Here is an 18,979-nt window from a genome sequence, read left to right on the forward strand (position 1 = left end):
AAAGAAAATATTTGAAAGAATTCTCCAATGAAGCCTTCTAGTCCTGGGCTCTTATTTGTTGAGAGGTTTTCAATTACTGACTTAATCGCCTTACTAGTTATAGATATGTTCAGGTTTTCTATTTCTTCATGATTCAGTCTTGGTAGATTGTATGTTTCTAAGAATTTATACATTCCTTCTAGGTTTTCCAATTTGTTAGCATATGATTGTTCATAGTAGTCTCTTGTAATTCTTTCTATTTCTGTGGTATCAGTAGTAATGTTTCCTGAGTATTGAGCCATCACTGACTGGAAAACTTCTGGATTATGTCTGCCCTAATTGTCTCATTATTAATTGATGACCAAAAGCTGGTGAGTGTAGTAGAGAGAGAACTCTAGGAATCCAAGTTTAAGTCTTTGTTCTTCTAAGGTATGATCTCAGACAGGTTGCTTTCCCTCTCTGGGCCTCAGTTTCCTTATCTGTGAAATGAGTGGTGGACAGATGGTCTCCAAGCTCCTTCCCTTTGGATGCTGACTCTCTTCTTCTTCCCTCTACCCACTCCACATTTAAGGAAGTAGAACTCTGGAGACTCCCCTGAACCTCTGCCCTAATCAAAGGAACCATAGGGTCTGCCAGATCTCCCTCTGTCTCTTTCCAGGAGGAGCCATGGCCCTGAATGATGTCGATGTGCAGAAGCAGATTAAGCACATGATGGCTTTCATTGAGCAGGAAGCCAATGAGAAGGTAGAAGAAATAGATGCCAAGGTTGAGGAAGAATTCAACATTGAGAAAGGACGTCTTGTACAAACCCAACGACTGAAGATTATGGAGTATTATGAGAAAAAGGAAAAGCAGATAGAGCAACAGAAGAAAATCCAGATGTCCACCATAAGGAATCAAGCAAGGTTGAAGGTCCTGAGAGCCCAGAATGACCTCGTCTCAGAGTTACTGAATGATGTGAAGCTCAGACTCATCAGGATCGTGGAAGACCCAGAAGTATACAAGGGGCTGTTGTATCAACTAGTGCTCCAGGGTCTGCTCCGACTGCTGGAGCCTGTGGTGACTGTCCGCTGCAGGCCACAGGACCACTTCCTGGTAGAGGATGCAGTGCAAGAAGCCATCCCTGAGTACACGATAGTCTCCCAAAAGCATGTGAAAGTCCAAGTTGATCGAGAGGTACACCTGGCTATGAATTCAGCAGGAGGTGTGGAGGTCTACAGTGGAAATCAGAGAATAAAGGTTTCCAATACCTTAGAAAGTCGACTGGATCTCTTAGCCGAGCAAAATATGCCAGAAATACGAAAGGCCTTATTTGGAGCCAATCCCAACAGGAAGTTTTTTGATTAAACCTTTGGGAAATGAACTGCTAAACCATAAAAGAATAAATTATTAAGGCAAAGGAAACTGGTCATGTTACCTCCTGTTTGTTGCTCTGATATTAGTCTATCTTCTTCTATGAAATACCCTTTGAATAGCTAAAGGCACTGTACTTTGGAATAAAGCCTGGCTTAATGCTCAGAAATCTAATTCCAGTTCACCCATACATACCATAACTTCTGGTCAGTTTTGTAGTCTGGGTTGAAGGGAGTAAAGGCAAGAGTCTATTCTTTAGCTCATCCCCCAGGTGAGATGTAAGTAGTATTTTTGACTTACGGGTCTGAGCGCTCTAAATTTCTTTATTATTATGTGAAGTGTTTTCCTTCTTTTGTTTCAACTTTCTGTACTCGTGCTATGTAGTGAGATTTGGCAATCTTCCTTGTGTGTACAGGGCCAGCTTCACGGGCATATGTAACTAGTGCAGTCACACAGGGGTCTATGCTCAGAAGAGTGCAGTGCTTGGGGTTTAATGCTCTGTAGCCACTGCCTTGAGATTCTTAGTTTTATCTTTGAACATGTGTTTGGTAAGTGAAGCCCCATGGAACTTTGAATCATGCACCAGGGGATGGAGGCTTGGCTCACACATCTCCCTGGGATGCGTTCTTGGCCACCACTTCTCAGCTCTCTGTGTCCCACCCTTCCCCTCCCTCATTCAGTGACCACTGCTGTCCTCTGCCCCTGGAGAGGGCCTGGTGTGCATGCAGGGAGGGTCAGGGTGATGTGCACATGCTCTGCAGGGTCTTATGACTGGATATAATAATGGCAGCCACTGCACCCCTGGCTGGCAGCTCCATGGTACATTCAGCAGGTGAGTCAATGAGGGTGAGTATCTCTCCCACCAAATGCTGAGCAAATCCTGGTGTGGAGGTTTAAAAACCCTGGGGTTCACTTGTCTGTCGTGGGTTGGGTCAGCCAGCATGCTGCAATGAGAGATGCCTGGCTGGACTTCCCTGATGCCAGCCAGGGCATAGCACATATATCTGTGGGAAGGAGGATGCAACAGTTGTCAGTTTGCTGGGCCTGAGTCTCAAGGTGGGAACTATAGGAGCTCATGAGGGTCTGCACTTGCCCAGTAAAGTATCCCTGTGCCTGTCAGTTTTCCATCAAATAGCTCAGTCAGTGCCTGGAGAGACTTGGGGCTGTCTCTTCCCACCAACTTGATGAATACTCTGGGAGGAGCCAAGAGATATAGATTGTAATTTTGGTGATTCTCCACATGGGCATTGCACAATATAAAGATAAGTAATAAAATTCATGTTGATGATTTAAAATTTTAATTTTTATTTACTGAAACTTTAAATAGCAAATAAACACTATGACAAATCAAAAAAGAGAATGCAGAAGAAAGAAAATAAATATTTGTATTTAGTATCTCTAATTGTACTTTTTGAACAGCTGGTTTGGCTCAGTGGATTGAGCGTCGGCCTGCGAGCTAAGTGTCGCTGGTTCGATCTTCCAGTCAGGGCACATCAGAGAAGGAAAACTCTGACTCCAAAAAACCTCCGCTGCCTTGCGGCATACCTCTTCAGGGGAAAGGCTAAGGGAGTAAACCCCGACAGAAAATCCGGAGCCGGAGTCCCTAAGGCGGTTTGACGTCGTAGTCAACACCGGCAACTCCTGCGGCGCACCTGAAGCCAAGCTGTATTGACTCCGTCTTTCCCTTGGACCCTTCAGCTGCGAAGAGAGGGGGGGTCTGCTGCATGGGCAACAGCAGACCCTCCATATCACCCTGCCCAGGCTCTGTAGCTTCAGCTTCACTGGAGAGGACACTCCAGCGTCATCGTAAGATGTTGATTCAACACGGGAGGAGACAGATACCGTGTCACTCCCGAGTCGGACTGCACAGCCATTTTCGGCGGTGCAGATACACACTTAAGAAGCTACACCGGAGACTTCTTGTTGGGACAGCAGTGGATTGATGCAGGGGGGAAACAAAAGCAAACACCGCGGCAATCAGGCAACCTCGTGCACCGGCCAAGGGCATAAGCCTATGATCTCATTACCTGAGTGATTGTCTGTACATACAGGCCTCACTTAAGAAGCCCATCTGCATTGCCACCTCCTGAGACTCAACAGTTTGGCTGAACTAAGTGGTTGGGTTGGCGAAGTATGGGTTGGTCTGTGGACTCACTTTAAAACTGGTCTCTCTTTTGCCTAAAATAACTTTAAGCAAAGGAGCTCCTCCCCCAAACTGCCAGCCTCTCCAGTGCAACCCTCTTCTTCTAACATTTAACCAGCCTCAGGCCTTAAGTCTGGAACCCCATGTGGCTACCAGAGTTTATGGCCTAGGAGCTGATGTATTTGGCATAGATCCAGTAGGGTGGCTAGGTCTTCACTTAGTGACAACTCCTCCTTGCCTAGAAAATCTAACTTCTCCCAGCCAGACCTCAGAAAAACCTCAGAAGGAGATCCAAGATGGCGGAGGAGTAAGTGGAAGCTACACTAACCTCCTCCCAGGACCAGTCTGGATTTACAACTTAATTTTGGAGAAATCATCTGGAATAACCAACGGAATACTAGCTGGAAAGAAGTCTTATAACCACGGAGAGACAGAAAAGGCCGCTACATCACAACGTGACCGGTAGGGAGTGCGGAGACGCGGAAGGGCTGGCTGGGCTCACACGGGTGGCTGCTGAAGGGACTGAGAAACAGCTCAGCAGCCGGGGATTACCCCTGAGAAGGGCAGGGTCTAAACCCCCAGCTGGGCTTCCCAGCCTACAGCGACAGAGTGGAAAGTAAAATAGTATCAGCTGTGAAAAGCGAAAAGCCACAGGCTTTCTTGCTAGCCGGAGAGAAACAGCAGGAGAAAAAGAGCTCTTAAGTGGATCACATACGAAAATATTTTGGCCACCACTTACCCTGGGCTCAAGCAGAGGGAAGGCAGAGAGGACTGGAGACACTTGGGGAGAATTTGGCATGGTGGCTTTGAGGGGAGAACTGGAGGAGCAGCTGACTGGGTCCCAGTGCTGACTCATCCCCAGTACTGCGGGTAGACCATTCCCCTCCAAGTGGCGTCAGCCTGAGGGGAAGCAAAAGCCCTGCCTACAGGAATTAAGCTGCCACACCCACAGTCCTTAAGCCTGACAGCTAATCACAGATTGAATAGATTAACAATCAAAGAAGACAGACAACAGCAGTAGATCCCTGGAAGTCTCCAACAGGCTGCCTAGGGCCAGACTGGTACATGATCTGACGCCACCAGAGGCACATCCAGGAAGTGCAGATCATTCCAAGAAGCACTAACAAACAATAGGAGTCAAAAAAATGGGGAGACAGAGAAACAACCTCCCATCAAAAGGAAAGGTAGAATCCCCAGAAAGAGTGCTAAATGAAATAGAGGGGAGCGAACTATCAGATATGGAATTCAAAACATGGATTATGGAGAAGCTGAATGAGCTCAGCGGAAACTTCAAAGAACTCCAGAAAAACTACAAGGAACTCACAGAAAATTACGTGAGCATGAAAAAGGACATAGAAGCTATCAATAAGAGCCAGGAGGAAATGAAAAATACGATCTCTGAATTGAAGAACACAGTAGAAGGAATTAAAAGCAGGCTAGAGGAAGCAGAAGATCGGATCAGCGAGCTGGAGGACAACCTACACAAAAACTCCCAGACAATGCAACAAAATGAAAAAAGACTGAACAAGACTGAAGAGGTTCTAAGACAGCTGCAGGACAACATGAAACGTAATAATATCCGTATCATAGGAATTCCAGAAGGAGAAGAAGAAGAGCAAGGGATAGAAAACCTCTTTGAAAAACTAATGACAGAAAACTTTCCTAACATGACGAGAGAAAGAGTCATGCAAGTCCAGGAAGCACAGAGGGTCCCAATGAAGATGAACCCCAACAGGCCCACCTCAAGACACATCATAATTAAAATGGCAACATTCAAAGACAAAGAGAGGATCCTAAAAGCAGCAAGAGAAAAACAACTAATAACATACAAGGGTACTCCAATAAGGCTATCATCAGATTTCTCAGCAGAAACACTACAAGCCAGAAGGGAATGGCAAAAAGTATTCCAAGCAATGAAAAACAAAGGCCTACAACCTAGAATACTATACCCAGCAAAGCTCTCATTCAAAATGGAGGGTGAAATAAGGAGCTTCCAAGACAAAAGAAGGCTAAAAGAATACATCTCCACCAAACCAGCAATGCAAGAGATGCTAAAAGGTCTGCTCTAAGAAGATAAAGAAACAGAGAGAGACAGAGAAGAACACGAGTACAAAGGGGAAAAATGACAATGAATAAGTACTTATCGGTAATAACCTTAAATGTAAATGGATTAAACGCTCCAATTAAAAGACATAGGGTAGCTGAATGGATTAGAAAGAATGACCCACATATATGCTGTCTACAAGAGACCCACCTTAGAACAAAAGATCTACACAGACTGAAAGTAAAGGGATGGAAAAATGTATTCCAAGCAAATGGACATGAAAAAAAAGCTGGGGTAGCAATACTTATATCAGACAAAACAGATTTCACAGCAAAGTCCATAAAAAGAGACAAAGAAGGGCATTTCATAATACTTAAGGGAAAAATCCATCAAGAAGATATAACCCTTATAAATATATATGCACCAAACTTAGGAGCACCCAAATATGTAAGGAAACTTTTGAAAGACTCCAAGAAAGATATAGACAACAACACACTCATAGTAGGGGACTTTAACACCCCATTGTCAACAATGGACAGATCTTCGAAGCAAAGAAACACCAAAGATATGGAGGCACTGAACAACACTCTAGATCAAATGGACTTAGTCGATATATATAGAAGTTTTCACCCCAAAGAAGCAAAATATACATACTTCTCAAGTGCACATGGAACATTTTCAAAGATAGACCACATGGTAGGACACAAAACAAGCCTTAACAAATTCAAGAAAATTGAAATTATATCAAGCATCTTCTCAGATCACAATGGCTTAAAATTGGAAATCAACCTCAAGGAAAAAATTCAAAAACATTCAAACTCATGGAGAATGAATAACATGCTATTAAATAATGAATGGGTTAACAATGACATCAAGGAAGAAATCAAAAAGTTTCTGGAAACCAATGATAATGAACACACAACAACCCAAAACCTATGGGATACAGCGAAAGCAGTCCTAAGAGGAAAGTTCATAGCAATACAGGCCTACCTAAAAAAGTTAGAGGAATATCTAATAAAAAATTTAACCCTACAGCTACAAGATCTAGAGGAAGAACAACAAGCAAAGCCCAGATCAAGTAGAAGGAAGGAAATCATCAAGATCAGAGCAGAATTAAATGACATAGAGTCTAAACTAACAATTCAAAAGATCAACAAAAGTAGGAGCTGGTTCTTTGAAAAAATAAACAAAATTGACAAGCCTTTAAGCAGGCTCATCAAGAAAAAAAGAGAGAGGACCCAAATAAATAAAATCAGAAATGAAAGAGGAGAAATCACAACTGATACCACAGAAATACAAAGGATTATAAGAAATTATTATGAACAACTGTATGGCAAGAAATTTGACAACCTAGAGGAAATGGACAGATTCCTGGAAACCTATAGTCTTCCCAAACTGAATCAAGAAGAAGCAGAAAGTCTGAATAGACCAATAACAGCTAGTGAAATTGAAGCAGTAATCAAAAAACTCCCAGCACACAAAAGCCCTGGACCGGATGGCTTCACAAGTGAATTCTACAAAACATTTAGGAAAGAACTAACTCCTATCCTTCTCAGACTATTCCAAAAGATACAAGAAGAGGGAAGACTGCCAAACTCATTCTATGAAGCCAGTATAACCCTAATTCCAAAACCAGGTCAAGACACAACAAAGAAAGAAAACTACAGGCCAATATCGCTGATGAACATAGATGCTAAAATCCTCAACAAAATATTGGCAAACCGGATCCAGCAACACATTAGAAAGATCATACACCACGATCAAGTAGGATTCATCCCAGGGATGCAAGGATGGTTTAACATTCGTAAATCAATAAACGTAATACACCACATAAACAAAATGAAAGACAAAAACCACATGATAATATCAATAGATGCAGAAAAAGCATTTGATAAAGTACAACACCCATTTATGATAAAAACTCTCAGCAAAATGGGAATAGAGGGAGCATACCTCAACATAATAAAGGCCATATATGAGAAACCTGAAGCCAACATCATACTCAATGGGCAAAAACTGAGAGCATTCCCCCTGAGATCAGGAACAAGACAAGGATGTCCGCTCTCCCCACTCCTATTCAACATAGTCTTGGAAGTTCTAGCCACCGCAATCAGACAAGAAAGAGAAATAAAAGGCATCCAAATTGGAAAAGAGGAAGTAAAACTGTCATTATTTGCAGATGACATGATAGTGTACATAGAAAACCCTATAGACTCCACAAAAAAACTACTCGACCTAATAAGTGAATTCGGCAAAATAGCAGGATACAAAGTCAATATTAAGAAATCAAAGGCATTTTTATACACCAACAATAAAAACTCAGAGATAGAAACTGAAAGAAAAATTCAATTTACCATAGCAACAAGAAAAATAAAATACCTAGGAATAAACTTAACCAAGGAGGTAAAAGACCTGTACTCAGAAAACTACATAACATTGAAGAAAGAAATTAAAGAAGATACAAATAAATGGAAGCATATACCATGCTCATGGATGGGAAGAATCAACATCATTAAAATGTCCATACTACCCAAAGCAATTTATAGATTCAATGCAATCCCTATTAAAATACCAGCAACATATTTCACAGACCTAGAACAAATACTTCAAAAATTTATATGGAACCAAAAAAGAGCCCGAATAGCCACAGCAATTTTGAGGAAGAAGAACACAGTAGGAGGAATCACAATACCTGATATCAAACTATACTACAAGGCCACGATAATCAAAACAGTCTGGTACTGGCATAAAAACAGACATATAGATCAATGGAACAGAATAGAGAGCCCAGAAATAAACCCAGGGTCATATGGTCAACTAATATTTGACAAAGGGGGAAAGAACATCAAATGGAGTGAAAAGAGCCTCTTCAACAAATGGTGTTGGGAGAACTGGACAGGGACATGCAAAAAAATGAAACTAGACCACCAACTTACACCATACACCAGAATAAACTCAAAATGGATCAAAGACTTAAATGTAAGCCGTGATACCATAAAAGTCCTAGAGGAAAAAATAGGCAGGAAAATTTCAGGTATCCCACGTAGCAACATTTTCACTGATATATCTCCTAAGGCAAGGGAAATAAAGGAAAGAATAAACAAATGGGACTACATCAAACTAAAAAGTTTCTGCTCAGCTAAAGAAAACATCAGCAAGATGAAAAGGAAACCAACCATATGGGAAAATATATTCGCCAATGACATCTCAGACAAGGGATTGATCTCCAAAATATATAAAGAACTCATACGACTCAACACCAAGAAGACAGACAACCCAATTAAAAAATGGGCAAAGGACCTGAACAAACACTTCTCCAAAGAAGACATACAGAGGGCCCATAGACATATGAAAATATGCTCAACATCACTAGCCATCAGAGAGATGCAAATAAAAACCACAATGAGATACCACCTCACACCAGTCAGAATGGCCATAATCAACAAATCAACAAACAACTTGTGCTGGAGAGGATGCGGAGAAACGGGAACCCTGGTGCATTGCTGGTGGGAATGCAGACTGGTGCAGCCACTATGGAAAACAGTTTGGAATTTCCTCAAAAAACTAAAAATGGAACTGCCTTTTGAACCAGCAATTCCATTACTGGGATTATATCCGAAAAATCCTGAAACACCAATTCAAAAGAACCTATGCACTCCAATGTTCATAGCAGCACTATTTACAATAGCCAAGTGCTGGAAACAACCTAAATGCCCATCTGTAGATGAGTGGATCAAAAAACTGTGGTACATTTACACAATGGAGTTCTATGTAGCAGAAAGAAAGAAGGAACTTCTACCATTTGCAACAACATGGATGGAACTAGAGAGAATTATGCTTAGCGAAATAAGCCAGGCAATGAAAGAAAAATACGTTATGCTGTCACCTATTACAGGAAACTAATGAACAACACAAACAAATGAGCAAAATTGAACCAGAGGTATGTAAACAAGGAGTAGACTAACAGTAACAAGGGGGGAGGGGGGAGGGAGAAAAGGGGGTAAGAAGGGGAAGTGTAAAATCAAAGAACATGTATAAATGACCCACAGACATGGGCAACTGAGTGGGGACTGAATGTGGGGGAAGGGAGGGGCAGGATACAGGGAAGCAAGAGGGGAAAAAAAAAAAAAAGTGAGACAACTGTAATGGAAAAACAAACAAAAAAATTTTTTTTAGTGGGGGAAAATGAAAATATGAAGAATGGAAATGCCAGTTCAGTGAATATTAGGACAAAGATTTTCCTTCACGTTGTATATTTTTCTCCCTATTTGATCTCTCCAGAGTTTGGCATTCTAAACAAGTAAGTAATGACTTAAGTTTCTTTGCATAGACCTAATAAGACCAGTTGTTAATAGAGGTTCCTTTTTCTGAACAAGCCTTTGACTGGAATGTCAAGCCTAAAGGAGACATGCTTGGGCTCATGTTGTTACCAAAAAGCCCTAAGGAACTGGGAATGACTTTCAAAGGTAATAAAAGCCCGCGAAATAAAAGGCCTGCTGCCATGGTTGGTTGTGCGGTCCACAGCAATCTCTCCAGGGAAGGAACGAAGGTTGTTTTCCTGAAAGATGGCTAGAAGGGACCTTAAGGCACAATGGAAAACCAGAAAGACTTGGAAAGGACAGGTGTGTACAGGCAAGGATGAATGCCAGGTATGTGGTCCAGCTTCTGTGCACTGAAGAGCAGACTGAGGGCCACCCTAAATGTTCCTTGGGTAAGTTCCAGCAAAACAGAACTAAAGATCATAAGTGATCATTTGCTGCTCTTGTTATGCTTATGCAAATGAACAGGATAAATTAAAAATGGACTTAATGTAGTCCCTTTAAAGACAAGGAGAGTAATCTTAGGGAGAAAAATCAGTATTCAAGGAAAATCACAATGATCAGTGGCAGACTGTAAAGTAGGGCAGCTAACCGTCTTTAAAGTTTCTTCTCATTTAAAAAATGGTTTCACTTGAAAATTAAACCATATCTGTGATATCACCAAAGAGATTCAAGTTGCAGGCAAGTAGAATGTCAAGTGCCTTGCAACTGTATGTCTTCCCAATAAGACAGTCTTACAGATTTAGAGACTTTTTTGTTGGTTATGTTACATAAATTAACATGTGTTTTCTGTTTTCAAAGGGCATAAGCCTATGACCGCATTACCTGAGTGATTGTCTGTACGCATAAGCCTCACTTAATCCTCTCTGCAGCGCTGCCTCCGGAGACTCAACAGTTTGGCTGAACTAAATGGCTGAGTTGGTGAAGAATGGGGTGGTCTGTGGGCTTCACTTTAAAACTGAATTCTCTTTTCTATCCTAATGACTTGGACAGAAAGGGCCCAGAGGTCTGAGAGGGGGGAAACATAAACTATTTCCCTCAGCCCAAACTAAATAAAATGGGCAAAAGGGTTTTGGACAGGAGAGATGTGCCTAGCACACCTTCCTCCAAAGAAGCCCTTTTTTTTTTTTTTTTTTTTTTTTTTTCTCCTAATGTGGAACATTGAAAAATTAATCCCTGCCTTTTTTGCCACCTAGTAGTTATGGATTGAATGATGCTTTTTAACCCTTTTTGCCAAATCTGTTGCCCCCAGAACACAACAAGGATGCCAGCCTGCTAAACCAAGCACGCCGTTGTCCGGAGACAGCCAACTGACCTGGAGTCTGCACAATCCTTCCCCATGTGGGAAGGCCACCCTCCCCTCCACACCCCCACTGTTATTAGGGATTTCTGGACCCAAGGGTAGGTAGGACGACGACCATGTCCAGCTTGAAGCAGCTAGAGGAGCTTGAGACCTTCGCCCATTGTCCTTTACAAGATTACAAAGGGTCTTAATATCTGAGAGGGAGGGATAGTTCTTTTTTACGAAACATGGGTATGGACTTGGGGGGGGATGCTGGGGGAGGGAGATACTGGGTGGAGGGGAGTAAAGGGGAAAAAATTGGAACTACTGTAACAACATAATCAATAAAATATACTTTAAAAAAAAAAAAAAAAAAGAAGCTACACCATTGTCTCTCGAGACGGACGGCTGCCGACGACGACGATCCATATATTCCCATCAGCCATTGGGTGAGTGCTAAGTCCAGCCCCTCTCGGCTTGCCGTGTGGGCAGATTGGGCTCCAGCAGCTGCAGAAAGCAGAGGATCACAGGCACTGGCAGCTGGACGTCTGGCCAGTGAGCACCAATGTGGTGCATCTGAAATAACAGGGTGGGACACTGACGTGGGCTGCCGTTTCCTAGGGGGACAAGCAGGACTCTCTTATAACCCATAAACAAGGCCACAACCAAGGGAAAGTAGTTTGTACAATCTTCAGAGTGTGATGATAGTCTGTATGGAAGCCCCAAGTAATCTTTCTAATAAGGAAGAGCTGAGATACAGGAACCGGACCGTCCCACATCCCTGGGCCCCTGGGCACTAGTAAGAGTAAGGCAGAGAGCTAGGGTGTAGAACAGAAATCTTCGTTCAAAAAGGAATTGGATTTGAAAGGAAGGGAAGCTGAGGCATAAATCTGCATTGCTGTAGATAAATGGTCCTCCACAAGAATTATATTATCCTATAGGTATTTCAGAAGTATGTGGGTCTTCTAAAAATGACTGTCACAATAATGGGGGGGGTACTCCTGGCACTTCGTGAGAAGTATTAAAACATGCCAGGCAGTCCCACATAATGAATTGTTCAGCATCCCTAAATCCTATCTCTTTACATATTCTATAGGTGAAAAACATTTATAAATATCTGAATTTGCAGGCTAACTTCATTTCACATATAAACTCAAAGACTTTTTACATAATTTTAATACAGAGCAGTTTTTTCCAGGAATAATAGAACTTCCTATTAAATCAAGGGGAAAAATTATATTTTGTTCATAACTCTACAAGAGTTTAGAAAAACAAATTGCTCTCAGCTAGTGGCAGTATTTGAATCACAATTCAAAATACCTGACTGCGTCAGTTTGCATTTGCAATTCTCACATCTAGGTAATTTTATGAAGAGATGAAAGCATGTGATACTTCATTATATCTTTTTATGTAGTTATGCCAGAGCATTTCCATATGAAAATACATATTATTCTATTATATGTTACTTTTCATTTATTTCTCCTTTTAGAATAATATATGTATTTTTTAAAGTCGTACATGTATGCAAATTATATTTTCTGTGAATTTCATATTAAAAAATGTTACATAATTTATTATTTAAAAAAAAAAAAGGAACATTGGGTCTGGTAGGGCTGAGAGTCACTGCTCTAGATTTATCAGGAAAATCCCAGGAAGAGTAAACATAGCTCCAGCCTCCCCAGGCTGGTGAGGACCAGCTGCTGCCATCCTGACAGCCTCCTTCACCCCGTATTATGTGGAATAATTCTCACGTTTGCCTTCAGATTTTGGTATCTGCTTTACAAAAGCTATCAACAAATCTGGTAACTGCCAGACCTCAGTGGCTAAAGCATCAAGGGATATGAAAAATCTTACCCTAAAAAAAAAAAAAAAAAAAAAAAAAATAGGCAGTTAAGAGGGATTGGAGGCTTAGAGGTATTTACCTTGGAAATTTGATTCAGGAGTGAGCAAATGTAGAATGACAGACCTAAAGCCTGTGGTTTAATTGCTGATGGGCTGACACAGAACACACTGATTCTGAGTGGGAGAGAGAAGAAAGCTAAGACCAGTGGTCATCTACGTGGAATAGGATAAACACAGACAAAATATTAGGGTACAAATGTGGTCACATTTTTTTCTAATTATAATAATTAGATTCTCCCTTCCTTCACTCGTTAGATGAGTTATTTTCTGGAAGTCCAGTATATCTTTCCTGAGTCCTGTCTTCATTCCTCTGCTTGTATAAACATCAAATCCAAACCAGGATCTAAGAGCCAAATAGATGCAGAATCAAGCTAGGGGTGTTCCGCTGCTGCCGTTGCAGCTTGCTCCCACGTGGTGGCACTGTTGGAGACAGCCCAACGGAGTACAAAGACGCTGAGGCTGGGGAGTTGACAGTCATGCTTGCCAAGGTTCTTTGAGGAAGGATAGCCCTAGCCTAAAGTAACCCCATACTTTGACCCTAAAGTTTTCCGTTCTTAGTACTTGCTCTTTCAGCTTAAACACCCAGCCGTTTCAAGGAACAAGCTAGCCATGTGTGCACTGTGACTCTGGTGTTTCACTCCTCAGACTCAAACCTCTGTCTCTTACCTTCCTCTAGTTATCTCCTTGGGTGAATGGCAGCTTTTCCTCTTGAACTTTCAAAATGCAGTCTCACTCTCCCCATTTCTCAGATCAGTCGCCCTTCTTTCCACAGTTGTCAACTCATTTCTATTCCTGCCTATTTGGGGTGGTCAGCGTCTCTATTACACAGTGATGGTTGTCTCATAATTATGCCCCTGGCAAAACTTATCTAACAGACACCTATTGCAATTGATTCAAGGGTGTGTGTGTGAGTGTGTGTGTGTGTGTGTGTGTGTGTGTGTGTGTGTGTGCAGACTCTAACTTAAGAAAGAACTTAAAATCCAGAACTCTGTAAAGTCTGCTTCAACAGGTAGTGAGCTCCTCATCTCCAGAAATACTTAAAAGAGGCTATTTGAGCAACCCCCCAGACCAATATTTCAACAGGCACGCAGAACAGACATACTGTCTGCCATTGTGACATTGTGGCTCCAAGACAAGGCTTGCCTGTATGAGCTGTCAATTCCCCCCCTCCAGCCCCCCAAATGTGACTACTATCAGTTTTCCCCTTTTGTCGAAACTAATGAGTCACGATTTGAGTAATATTTTTCTGGGACTCCCAAACTATCTTGTTTAATGAGGTACTAAGTCTTTATAATTAGGCCCAGAAGGAAACGAGGACGTAGCCCTTAAGAGCAATAATTATTTCTGTTATTTATGGTAATAAAAAATTGAAAATAGGAATTCTTCCTCAGAATGTGACTATTTATTCTTTTACATATTGCCTAACAGGCAATTACCCTATTAAGGCAGCATTTTGTCGCTAAAGACATTAATTGAAATGTAAATTAAATGTAAATCAACTAATTAAATTGATATGTAATGAACTTGTCAGGCAGGCCTCTCTGATCAAACCCATTTCACTAATAAATATGCTTTGTAGCCAGCTCAACACGCAGCTGGGGTGAATGGGCCTGAGCTGTTCCCTCTCCAGACCTTCAGGTGAAGAAGGGAAGGGCTGCATTACCCAAATCTTCAGGAAGGAAGGAGAACAGCCCTCAGAAACAGGGTTCCCTTGTGATACCTCTCTGGGCCTCTTTTTAGTGGTTTCAGCAGATATGATGCCTTTAGATGCAAAAGCTAGAAAATTCAACTCAAGCTGGTCAGGTGAATGGAACATCCAGAAGTAGGATGGATTTTAGAGTGGCTTCTCCACTTCTCTCTGGCTCTATCTGCTGCGCACTCCTCCCCAGGCTGGCTTCATCTTTAGGGTGATATCTTCAGGGATACATGTCTCAGGCAGCGGGAGTTGGCTGTTATTTCCACAGCCACTGCAGGGAAATGCTGAGGCTGCATCAATTGAACCAAGGCAGCTTTGCTGCTGGTATGCACTGCTACAGCTCTACCAGCTGTTAAAATAGCGAAAGACTTTCATACAGTTGGTAAATAGCTACTCCTCCCTGCCCCCTAAAAAGCTGCTTCCCCCTTAAGTGCCTCTCCTCTGCGCTGGCCTTCCAGAACTCTGTAGATGAGTCCAAAATTCAGCAAAGGAAGGCTTAGTGCCTGACATAAAAGAGGGCCTACAGAGCCCTGATCTGGTGTCATGGCCGGCACCTATTCTGATCGGTTAGTGCCCTAGCTAGGCTGGTTGTTAAGTGTTTTGAGTTATTTCCCTATATTGGATCACTCCTAAACAAATCTCTGTGAGTGGGGAAATTCCATTTACTAATTGGCTACACCCCTGAATTTACACCGTGATAATGGGGAGACTTTTTCTTGATCGCTCTAGATTCTAGGCTCTCAAACTTGAATGGGCATCAGAATTGCCTGAGAGGCTTGTTAAAATGAGGTTTGCTGAGCCTCACTCCCAGAGTTTCAGATTCGGGAGTGGGCCTGAGACTACATTTCTATCCAGTGTCCAGATGACGCTGACGCTGCAGGGCCGAGGACCATCCTGTGAGAGCCGCCACTCTAGGTCTTTGCCATGCTGGGGAGAAGTGAGCTTATATTATTTGAATCATTTTCTGCGTTGGATAGTTCAGAGAGGAACCTGGGTGAGAAAAACTGCTCTGGCCTAGGTAGGGGTCAGCAAACTATAGGCCACAGGCCAAATCCACCCTACCACACATTTTTGTAAATAAAGTTGATTTAGAATACAACCTTGTTTATTTGTGTATGGATTGTCTACAGCTGCTTTCATGCCCACAGTGGCAGAGTTTAGCATAGCTGAGCAAAGCCTAAAATATTTACTAATTGATTCTCCTTGAAAAAAAGTTGGCCAGCACCTGCTCTAGACTAATCAAGGCCCGCCTCTTGAGTTGAAAGTGGGACAGATCTCATCCATTAGCCTGACTGCTATACAACTGAAGGCAAGAGAAGTGGATGGAAAGAAAACAAACCGTGTCCACCAGAGTCCTCATCTGTTAAGTGGGTATGATGATCCTTGCTCGAAAGAAGGTTTATTATTTTGCACCCAAGAAATCAAGTTTACCCAAGTATTAGCAGAAGCAGACAAAAAGGTTTATTAAGCACTGACGATATGGGTATGAGTTGAGAGCTGTGTCCTCACACGGTGGGAATAGACTAGGGAGATCTAGGGGTTCTCTTTCATAAGAGCACTAATCCCATTCATTATGGGAGGTCCACCCTCAAGGCCTTTTCACCTCCCAGAGCCTGGATCTCCTAATACCACCCCACTCGGCATTAGGTTTCAGCATACGAATTTTGAGGGGATGGAGACATTCAATCTGTAGCAGATGACCTTTTAAAAAAACACACTTTGCTTTGTGTGGAGAAGGGACAGCAGAGAAGTGGAGGTGAAAGCAGGATCCTTAGAAAGGTTTGCCGTTCACACAGGTTGGAGGTGGTGGTGACTTGTTTAAAGTGGCCCTAGTGGAGATGGAGAGAGGTGGATGGACTTGGGTGTATTTTGTTGGTCTATTAATGTATTAGATACAAAGGATCAGAAAAGAGTCATCGGAAAGAGCAACAAAATGTTTGGCCTGAGCAACCTGATGATAGTATCTTTTGCATAGATAAGAGGAGGATGTTTGGGGCAGAGATTTAAACAACTGTGGAAATCAAGAATTCTGTTTAAGTTTGAGATGCCTGGTAATCAGCCCACCATATGAATCTGAATTTCTGGGATGGTGTTAGGCTAGAGACAAGGATCTGGAATTGTGGGGCTGGTTTTTGAGTATTGAAGCTGCATTTTGAGGCTGGGAAACATGTAGACAGTTGGAGGTGGTGTCCTAAAGAGCTTGGGCTTTGAAGCCAGTCTGAATCCTCTCTCTACCAATTACTAGTGATGTGGCTGGCCTGGGCACATCACCCGTGTGTCTCCAATGCCTCATCTATAAAATGGGGACTATGGTACCTTCTTTCAGGGTTGTTGGGGTGGTTGATAACATACGTACATCTCCTGGCATCAGTAGTAGTAGACATTGGAGACATTGGCACCATCATTCACCTGAGGAAAGCAGCTGAATTACAGCTTCCCTAGAAGTAAACATGCCAATTTTACTAACCCAATTTTTTGATTAACTCATGATCCATATAGGAAAAAAATCTAGATATTTATATAGGCCTAAACTAGGGTTGGGGAAGGGAATGGAAATCTTGCTGTAGGTTTCTGCTATAGAATGGTTCTTTGCTACTAATACACATTTGCTTTTCAGTGGTTGGTAAAGTTTGAAACATCTTCAGTGTTTTTGCAGTCATGGCTGGAAGCCAATGGCTTAAAATCAGCCAGATCAGGGTTCAAATCTCCAGTTGACCTTGACCTTACCCTTCAGCATGAACTTCAGTTGATGAGAGGGCTGTGGCAATGCTGACTTCCCAGCTGTTACCTCATTGGTATGAGCAGCCCACATCAGCTCCTTCAGGATCTGCATAGTTAATAAATATGTCAACTGGCATCTTTGTCATTTTTACTTTAATGCAGCTCGTCAGGAGCTTAGCATTGAGGAGCCCTTGAGTTTGAAGCTTATGGAGCAATTAAGCTCCCTCCTGGGAGACTCTAGACCTGGAGACTGTCAGTGCATGGAGATGAGCAACTGTGTATTTTTCTCCCTCATGCTGGAAAAAATGGAATGCTCCAGAGTTCATCGAAGACTTATGCTATGTTTCAATGAGCTTTGTGGCATACTATGTAGTTAATCTAGAAAACTACAGATCTAATAAACTCAGGGAACCTGCCCATCTTCTATTAATTTTTTAAAATTAGTTATCATCAGGAAAGCTCTGAATGTCTGCCTGATGTGACTCCTACCCACCTGATGGGAATGGTCAGTAATGCTGAACCAACGATGGCCTTGCTGATAATCAAAGTGCTGACACATCACGTTGTCATCTCCTGACAGTGTTTTCAGTCAGATATGGCAGGTAGCATAATCCCCATCAGATTCCGGAGCTCAGAGAGATGAAGTGACTTGCCTGAGGTCACAGGAAGGTTTGTTTCTCTACAAAGCCAAGTCACTGAAGGTAAGGACCCTGGAGTTAGACACATCTACGTTCAAATCCCAGTTCTGACAGTTACTTGCTATGTGACTGACCTTAGCGGCCCTGGTCATTGCCCACTCTTGTCCCCTTGCCCTCATCAATGCATGGAATGCTGCCCAACATCTGACTGTCAGCACCTGCATTTGTGTGGCTGCCAGAGCCTGCTTTGCCCCCTCCCCACAGCACTCCTGAAGAGACAGGGAATTAAGGATCCTTGGGAGCAGCCTTAACCAAGACTGATTGCAGCTGGTGAAAAATACCAGCTCCCACATACCTCACGTGGGATAATTCTGAGACATGAGCCCACTGGATCCCTGAGTTTCCCCCCAGGATTAAGTTTAAGTTCCCCATGATAGCAACTTGCTGGATAACAAACATTTCATTGGCTCATTTTCCTGTTTCCCTGCTTTTTCCTTGAGAGTTCTTAAATAAATCCCTTGTACTTGGGTCCTTGTCTCAGGGTCTATTTCTTGGGAACCTACACTAAGCAGAGACCTTGAACAAATCATTTAACTCCTCTCTGATTCTCAGTTTCCTCATTTATAAAGAGAGAACCTGTACAGTACTCACCTCATATGTTTGTAGGAAAATTTAAAGGACATATTGCATCTGAAGGGTTTTATATAGTTCTGTTCATACCAGCACAATTTATAACAGCAAACAATGAGAAATGACCAAAATTTCCAACAACAAGGAAGGGAAAAATAAATTAGATTTTATCTGTATGATAGAATATTACATAATCATTAAAATTAATGTTTTCAAAGAAGATTCAATGACATGAAAAATTAAACATGAAAATTATATATTATACATCCACC

The 18,979-nt window shown here is 42.2% G+C and overlaps 1 protein-coding gene across 2 annotated transcripts; it reads left to right on the forward strand.

Annotated features, from left to right (window-relative positions):
- Window positions 1-623: 623 nt before the first annotated feature.
- Window positions 624-1,345, forward strand: LOC150014871 (V-type proton ATPase subunit E 2-like). 2 transcript variants are annotated; one of them, XM_090271623.1, is made up of 2 exons: window positions 624-936; window positions 1,012-1,345. In XM_090271623.1, exons 1-2 carry the CDS (start codon window positions 646-648, stop codon window positions 1,324-1,326), a joined length of 606 nt encoding a protein of 201 aa, XP_090127749.1. In that variant the 5' UTR covers window positions 624-645; the 3' UTR covers window positions 1,327-1,345. The 2 variants fall into 2 exon arrangements, with proteins under 2 accessions (XP_090127749.1, XP_090127748.1); XM_090271622.1 differs by having other exon boundaries at window positions 624-1,345.
- Window positions 1,346-18,979: the final 17,634 nt, after the last annotated feature.

This window comes from Furipterus horrens, unplaced genomic scaffold (genome assembly GCF_987537825.1).
Source record: "Furipterus horrens unplaced genomic scaffold, mFurHor1.1.pri manual_scaffold_3, whole genome shotgun sequence".
NCBI lineage: Eukaryota > Metazoa > Chordata > Mammalia > Chiroptera > Furipteridae > Furipterus > Furipterus horrens.